At 38.9% G+C, this 8,956-nt stretch overlaps 1 protein-coding gene across 1 annotated transcript; it reads right to left on the bottom strand.

Moving 5' to 3' along the window:
• Positions 1-580: 580 nt before the first annotated feature.
• On the bottom strand, positions 581-1,126 carry LOC145949818 (uncharacterized). Its single transcript, XM_083060707.1, has one exon. The coding sequence runs from the start codon at positions 1,124-1,126 to the stop codon at positions 581-583; it is 546 nt and encodes a 181-aa protein (XP_082916833.1).
• Positions 1,127-8,956: the final 7,830 nt, after the last annotated feature.

Below are 8,956 nucleotides of genomic sequence, written 5' to 3'. Positions count from 1 at the left end.
CGTCGAACGGGTGCATCCTTATCTGGTTGTAGCCGGAATAGGCGTTAAGAAAGCTGAATATAGAATGTCCGGACGCTCCGTCGACAAGTCGGTCGATGCAGGGGAGTGGATAGGCGTCCTTGGGGTAGGCTTTATTGAGGTCGGTGTAGTCGGTACACATTCTCCACTTTCCGTTCGACTTTTTGACCAGAACTATGTTTGCTAGCCAAGTCGTGTATGTGACTTCCCTTATGAAATCAGCCTGTAACAATTTTTCCACCTCGGCATTCGCGGCACTTCGCTTCTCATCTCCCATCTTTCTTTTCTTTTGCGCGACTGGTCGTGCGTCTCGGCATACGGCCAGTCAGTGGCATAGGAACTTGGGATCTATTCCTGGCATGTCTGATGTCGTCCACGCGAAGAGGTCTCTGTTGTCCCTGACTACATGCTTGACTCGGCTTGAGTCGGTCTCGGTCAACTGGGATCCCATGTTTGTTGTTTGCTCGGGTGTTCTGCCCAATTGGAAAGTCATGAGATCCTCGGCTGGCTCGATTCGTTCTTCTTCACCCAACCGAGGATCAAGGTCGATGTCTTCCGTCGTCTATTGCCTTACTACGTTCACACCCTTCGTTTTCGGGGAATCGGCCAGTGGCTGCATCTTAAGGCTGGAGAGATAGCATTCTCTTGCCGTTTTTTGGTCGGCATGCACGGTTATCACCTGCCTGTCTCTCGCCGGAAACTTCATGCACAGGTGGGGGGTCGAGACAATCGCCCCTAGGGCATTAATGGAGGGTCGGCCCAGAAGGATGTTGTACGATGTGTTTGCATGCACCACGATGTACCGGATTTTGATCTCTCGTGAGGATTTCTGGTCGAATCCAAAACGAGTGTACAAGTCGATGCATCCCCTGGTCATCACCCTTTCGCCGGAGAATCCTATTAACGGCTCATGATATGGTTCTAGGCTTTCCTCTGGGATCCCGAGTTGCTTGAACGTGTTCCAGTACAAGATGTCGGCGGAACTCCCTTGGTCGACCAAAGTTTTCTTTACGATGCAATTATGTATCTCCACGGAAATCACCATGGGGTAGTCCTGGACAGGATCGACGCCTCGGAAGTCTCGGTCGGAGAAGGTAATCGGTGGCATCTTCGGAGTTCTCGGCTGATCCACGCTATTTACTGATCGTACGGCCCGGAGGTGTCTCTTTCGCGCGAAAGATGTGGAACCTCCCCCGGGAAAACCTCCGGCTATTGTGTTTATTATCTTCCTCGGCCGGTTGTTGTCATCTCGGGAACTTCATGAGTGATCTCTTCTTTCAGTTGATCGAGACCTGTGGCGTCGATCTCTCCCTCGTGCTCGGTGATCCTATGGTGTCACGAAGTTTCCAAGATGACCTTGCTTAATAAGGTCCTCAAGCTTGTCTTTTAATACCGAGCATTCTTCTGTCGAATGACCCCGGTTTCGATGGAATCGGCACGTCTTAGCCTTGTCAGCCCTCGGAGGCGTGTTTGCCCTCTTGGGCATCACCAATATTTCGGATGCGAGAGCCTGCTCCAGTACCTTAGCCCTGCTCGCATTAAGGGGAGGATACGCTATGCAGCGCGGTCCTCTCGGCGGGTGAGTGTTCAAGGGCTCGGCATTCGTCTTTTTCAATGTCTCCCGACCTGACTCCTTTCGGTCGTAGCCCTCTTCGGTCCTGGCTTGGTTTCGGGTCTTCGCCAATTCCTCCATTTGCATGTACTTCTCGACCCGTCGCCGGAGGTCGTTCATGTCGACGAGTGGTTTCTTGCACAAGCTTTTCACGAACGGTCCCGGCCTGAGGGCCGTGCTCAGCCGGTCCAACACCACGGCAGGATTAAGATCGCCGATCTCTATTGCAATCTTGTTGAATCGATCCATGAAGCTTCTCAGGCTTTCCTTCTTTTCTTGGCAGACTCCCGCCAAGGCTAGTGAGGTCGTTTTGTACGACTTACTCGTTGCGAATTGTAGGGTGAAATGGGACGACAACTTGCTGAACGAGTCAATGGAGGCGCTCGGCAATCTCGTAAACCAGCTCAAAGCTCTTCCCTTCAGCAACGTGGGGAAAATTCGGCACAAAGCCGAGTCATCCTGAGTGGATAGGGTCGCTTGGGTTAAGAAAACATTCAGATGTTCCTCAGGGTCGGAGGACCCATCGTATTTCTCGATCGGCATGTTTTTCCAGTGGTCTAGCAGGGTTGCCTCCATTATTCTTCGAGAAAAGGGGTGCCTCAGGGAGTGGGTGGTGGTGTCGGCCTTGTTAGCTATCAGAGAGGTGACGGGTGTTCGGGTGACATGGTCGGTTGGGGCATGATATGCTGACTCCTCTTGGAGGGTAGGAGTTGACGGCACGTATGTCCAGTTAAGGCTTCGAAGCTTGGCGTTCTGGCGGCGTAGTTCGGCTAGCTCCCTGGCGTCGGCCTCTCTCTGTCTTCGGATAGCGGCCATTTCCTCACGCAATGCACGCAAGTCATCTTGGAGGTCAGGTTGGTCTCGGTTGGTGTTCGGCCGGACCTCTTGTATCACAGGTTCTGGTCCGGTTTGAGGCATTCCGTACGGGTAACGTTCTTGGTTGGTCATGACGGGGTTGTTCTCGGGGTTGGGGATCGGTTGAGTCGACGTCGATGGTCCTTTGCGTGTTACTACCATATCTCAGTCTCAGTTGTAGAGTTAAAAGGGGCTGAAAACATCTCTTCGGCCCCACGGTGGGCGCCAAATGTTCCTATGTTAGGATACACACTCCAATTATCCTTGTTGTAGCGGATCTGATCCTGGGTCTCGGTCTTCTCGTTCCTATCCGGGTAGTCCGATGTGAGGGGGGGTGTGCCTGCAAAGACACTCCAATGCTCAAGTAAGTGCTCGGCGTAATAAATGTGGTAGTTCAAAAGTTAAAAACATACCTCGTTGGGGTCCTATTTATAGTAGTTCTTATTGGGCCGCGATTAGGGACTGGGCCCCAGAAAATTAGGGGACTAATCCTATGCATTATGCTAATTAATCTCTCCGTAACCATCCTGGCGAGGGTGACAAACTCGGCCGACCCCGCCGAGATGTTTCGCCCCCTCTGGGAGTGGTCGGCGGGTTCGGGGTAATCGAAATATGTGTTTGTGGGTTCGGGTATTCGGCCTAAGTTACGGTCTCGGGTATTCGGACAGGTCGGCTACCATACGGTATAATATATATTGTATCAATTTTATTTTATAAAAATAAATTATCAAATCATCTTGGATTAATATAAAATTTTGTATATATACTTAATATAAGTTATATCAATATCGTTTAAATTATCTTTTATATATATATATATATATATATATATATATATATATATATATTAAAGAGATAAACAGTGTGAATGATGTTAGAATAAAATAGTAATGTACGAAATAAAAATGAGAAATACACTAAAATATTGAGTTATTTGATATAGAAAGAAAAAAAAAATAATATTAAAAAAAGTGCCATATAGAAAATATATCGTTATTACTTTCAATTTTTAGTAAAAATAAACATAAATAAATCTTATTCGTAATGAACATGCAAGTGAAGATTCAATTCAGCATTAGCAAATTCTTTTTCCATCATTTTTCTACAAAATTAATGATTAGATATTAACAAATAATTTAAAATTCATGTTTAATACAAATCCATAAATAAGAAAGAAAAAAAAAATTAAACCACTTGCATTATATCTTATTTTCACAAATACAAAGTCCCTATTAGATTCATATTCTTCGTACTTCCATTTCATGCATAGCCAAACAAAACACACATCGAAACTCATTTTTATTATAACTGGATGTCAAATCCCATGCCTAATAATAGTGAAAATAAAGGAAGAAAAAATAGTATTTTCTATTTTTGACAAAGATTACCATGTGAGATGAAAATTAAACAAAAAGGGTGAGAGGTGAAATGGATAAAATGTTGATGGAATCATGCTTAGGAAAGCAAGAGGTGACATCTTAAAGGATTCAAGAAGAACGGGCTAGACATGAAGATTTGGACTAGTCAGAGCCCAATGGGCTTGGTGGGCCTAGGGTACTCTTCACATGAGTTTTGCATTGACCACCACCTTTATTGTGTTCTTGAGTAGTGTAGGATTTAATAATTTTGGTCTTGTATTCTAGATCTCTAGTATAGGAGTTTTGAGCCTTAGGCTTAATGGGCCTAGTTTTGAGCTTCATGGGCCTTTGGGCTTTTGGTACCCAATATGGGGCTCATTTTAATTCTTGTAATTTTTCCTATTGATTATTTGATTGGCCATTATATTTAGGCCATTAGATTAGGATTATAGGAGGAATACAATAATAAGTTCATTAGGCTTAATCCAAGTTTCATTTAGGAGTCATTTGACATGAATTTGGATCACATGGTTTAAGCATGGATGGGCTGAACATGTGCATACCAAATTCACTTCAAATGAGCCTTAAATGAAACCTAGATGAAACTAGAAGCCTTAACTCATGAATTAGCACATGGGTCACCAAAATTTGAAATTCAAATATTGGCGCCAAGGTTGCTAGCTTGAGTTGGCGCCAATAGCTAGCCTATCCGAATCTATATATTTCCTCCTTCACTCATTTTGTAGTCACTTTTAAATATAGAGAAATCTGAAATCATTCTTCAGTCATTCTCTCTCCAAGAGTCACCTTGGTGCTTAGCTTAGCTTTAGGAATCCGTTACTTTCTAAAGCTAAACCGTGGGAAATCTTTTGCACTCCTAGCTTGAGTGCTTCCGTCCAAGATTTGGATCATCCAAATCTTGTCTTCTTTTTCACTTCTTCTTGCCGGAATCAAGGTCTCAAGGACAAGATCATTTGCGGATTCAAGCAAGGAAGATACAATACTTCATCTCACCTACTTGACTCCATCAAATGTGATGATGTAATATATATAAAGGGTGAAGGAGAGATGTAATAGAAGATAACGATGGAATGAAATTAACACGTAAAATGGATTATCAAATCCGAAATGATGTGTAATCAAAATTGAGAAAAAATTAAAGATGAAAACAAAATTGATACATTTCTTTCTAATGATAATTATATAGTGATATGAAAATTAGATAATAGAAGAGTGAGAGTTAGATTAAATGGAATGTATAAAGGAAAAATATAATAAAAGATAGAATTATAGAGAAATTGACACATAGGATAATATGCTAACATGGCAACATGTGAGATTGATCTTAGAATGATGTGTCAACATAATAGAGTAGTGTAGCTCGACTTTTATATTATAAATAAAAATAGATATGTGTATCAAATTTTACATAAATTGGACTTTTCTAAAAATGTAATCTAGTGATGAATATTTTACCTATATTTTGAATATCAACATATTATAGGTTAAAATAAATTGTTGTGATGAACTAGTAAATACTTTTGAAACTGAATGAATTTTTGTATATTTGATCCAATTAGTAAGAACATCAAATATAAAGTTGTGACACTTTTAGTTCTTACCAAAATTTTATAAGTGTTCCAACAACAGGATGACATCCTTGTTGCTTTAATATTCACAACAATAAGGGCACCTAAAAAGACACTTTAATGCTCATGTTACTCATGTTAGAGGGAAATTTAGTTTAAAAATGAGATAAGGGTATAATGATACATGGTGCCCCATATATAGGTGTTTGATCTTATCTCTACGGTTAGAGATAATGTTGCATGATTTTTGGAGATATTCTAATCGATAAGCAAAGATATTATTCTTGATCATGTGATCCTTGATTATGGAGGATTTGATACACAGATATCAAATTGTGTGATATCTTGGAGATATGTTATGATGAGTATGTGAGAATATTCATGTCAAGATACCTTGTTAGTTGTTAGTTTTTGATTGTTTAGGGCTTTACTTTATGACGATGGGTTAGAGACCTAATGTAGGCGAGTAAGAGAAAGCCAACTTGAATCGATCAAGCTGGGCGATACATAAGCACCCCAAGCTCTTAAGGTTGAGAAAGTTATAGTTGGAGCTGTCTCGTTGGGTTGAGTAATACATAAGCCCCTAAGCTCCGAGCTCATTAGGATGAAAGAGGTACAATATTGTTTGCTCTGGCTTGGTTGTTCGTTTTGCATTTATGTGTCGTTGTTGACAGTTTTTTCACGTGTATTAATGGGTAGTAAATGATGTGTTGCTTAGGAAATGTAGGTCATTTGACTAGTAAATGGTTTTTATATTAAATAGGGTGGGAGGTACCATTCTTGTTTGTGCTTTGTTGGCATTCTTTGTTTGGTGGGTTTCTTCTTGTATTCTAAAACTGTGAGGTATGTGTCTTTGGTGTGGTGTTTTATTGTTGGTGTTTGTACAAGGTACTTCTTGCAGTGATTTTAGTTGGTTATTTTATGTAGGATATTTATATACAATATTAAAGAGCAATGGTTTAAGAGACATGGTTGATTGTTCTACATTGCGAGATGGTGGCTCGAGTCTTGAGGAGAGGGAGGCCTTGGGGGCGGAGATTAAAGTTCTACAGTCTAAGTTAGATAATAGTCAATTAGAGAGAACGACTTTGGTTGTGATATGTGTGTTGTTGGAGATCAAGAGGGATTGATTGAATCATGAAAGGCGGTGTTTGAAGAAGAATAGGGACGTATTAGCAACTTGTGTAGCTAAGCTTACTATTGAAAAGAATGTGGCTTTGTGGGAATGTGATAAGTATGTTGGGGAGGTGGAAAGTTTGTCTTTTGAGTGATTGTTGTTGTTATCCTAGATTTGGGATTGTCAGGCCCGTGTGATAGCTTTAGAGAATGTCACATCTGAATAGCATGATCACAGTTTCCAGAGGACCATTCAACAAGTGGCACGCACTAGATTTTCCTTATGGGAAGTTGAGCGTTGATTTAAATGTTATTAACGGTGAGCTTGTGAAAGAGGTTGGTCTTCCTTACAAGGATGACACGAAAGAGTCATCTGATGAATAAGAAGATGTGTTAATGGCTTGTGGAGTTGATGGGATATATGTTGCTAGAGCATCATTTTTTGGCGAGAAGGACAAGGATGTTGTGGGTAAGGCTCCTAGGGATGTTGACATATTTTGTTTTTGAAAGTTTGTTTTTTTGCCATATTTGATCAAGATGTTGACATGCCTGATTGAATTTTTTTTTTTTTACTTGGTTGGTTTTGCTTTTGTTACACATGCACTCAAAAATGTCGTAAATTTTCTATAAGATCGTGAGAGGTCATGCATGGCTTCTTACAAATTTGTGGTAGCTTTGAGTAAATTCTTCTTGCTCAAAGTGCCTAGGATGCATTCTTTGAGCAACTAAATGTCTACTTCCAACGTTGTTCTATGTCTTGGCTCGTTTAAAGTGAATTTCTGGTAGCTCTAAGCGAATTTCCATAAACTTGAGTAGTAATTCCGCTTAAGACTATGGATTTTTGAATTATCTGCTCCTTGTGATATTTCAAAAAGAAAAACATAAAAAATACCTAGTATTTAACAATTAAACTAAAATTGAAATTATCTCTTGACTAAGTGTTTTGTGACAAAAACAAGATTTAAAAGAATAATATATATTAATAATTGCCTAAATTGAATAAAATATGAATGGAGGTTTTGTCATCATCTTTATTGTCTTATGGCGGGTAGGTTGCTTCTTGAGAAGGGTTTTGGTTTGGGGGTCGTGGCAGTCAAGGATAATTGCACTGGGGTTGGTCTGAGGTGGTCAATTGTTAAGGAAGTCTTCATTGCCTTGTTGTTTTATCGTTCAGTTTCGGGTGGAAATCGAGTGTGGCCGAAGGATAGTTTCGCTTTGACTCCATGATAGCGTTGTCAAATCACTATCAAAAGTAAACTAGATTTTCCCTTAAAATTTGCAATACAGGGAACAACCTAGGTTATTCTTCTCGAAGACACAAACATATTGAATTTGTATTTTATCACATAAATTTAGCAAGGGGTGATTTAATATTTTAAAATATTATTGAATCAACAAAATAGAGAATTAAGAATAAAAAAATTCAATCAGACAAGTATCAATTCAAGGTTTCATTCCACATAGTAAGTTTTTCATAGTTTAGCAATAAATTTGAATTCTCAATCAACTTAATTCAACAAGAACTTAATCAAAAATGTATATCTAAATCTAGATCCATGAATTCCAGCAAAACATGAAACACAATTAGAATATCACAATTTTAATAAAATTCAAGAATGGTGAATGATTGAATTAGACACTTTAGGTTATTTGAAATCTAAATCCAAATCCAAGTCTAAATTTAGATCTAAAATTAATCTTCATTCTCTTTTCTAGATCCAAAATGAAATTCATAATCATGATAAACGAAAATTAAACCTAAAACAAAGAAGAAGAGAAACAAAGAATTCATTCGATAAAAAAATCAAGAACTCAAATTTTACTGTAATTCTTGAAACCTAGAATCAATTAATGAACTAGTCATGCATCATAATCATGTAATTATAGTGATCCAATTCATATAAGTAAGAGAGAAAATTAGAGAGAGAGAGAGAGAAAGAGAAAATTTTGAGAGAAGAAACTCAATTTCTGAAAAATGAGGTATTTGATATCAAGTTTACATGTGTTACACTTATTTATTGACTACACTAATGGGTCTAATCAAAGTAATTAAAAGTCCAAACCACTAAATCAACTAATTACATCACTAAATAAATCCTAACATTACATTCTAAAAATAAAAAGAAAATACTATATAAGGCTACAACTTTGCAATGCATTTTTGGGTTGCTTAACGCTGAACTAGACTTTTCTCCCAATAGAAAAATTGTATAACTCTCTCTTATCTTTCTAGGAACACGAAGAAAGTCCAAATCCAATGTTAGGAGCTCTAGATATGGTCTACACAAGAAATAATGTCAAAACAAAAAAAATATATGAAAATTAACTAAAATTTATAACTAAGACCAAAATGACTCATTAGAACATATCAAAGTTAATATATCACAATATGATACTAATAAAAGTCA

This window comes from Cajanus cajan, chromosome 7, assembly GCF_000230855.2.
Source record: "Cajanus cajan strain Asha chromosome 7, NIPB_CcT2T_4, whole genome shotgun sequence".
Classification (NCBI taxonomy): Eukaryota; Viridiplantae; Streptophyta; class Magnoliopsida; order Fabales; family Fabaceae; genus Cajanus; species Cajanus cajan.
The sequence above is the reverse complement of the archived record's forward strand: the minus strand, read 5'-3'. Positions and strand labels throughout refer to the sequence as shown.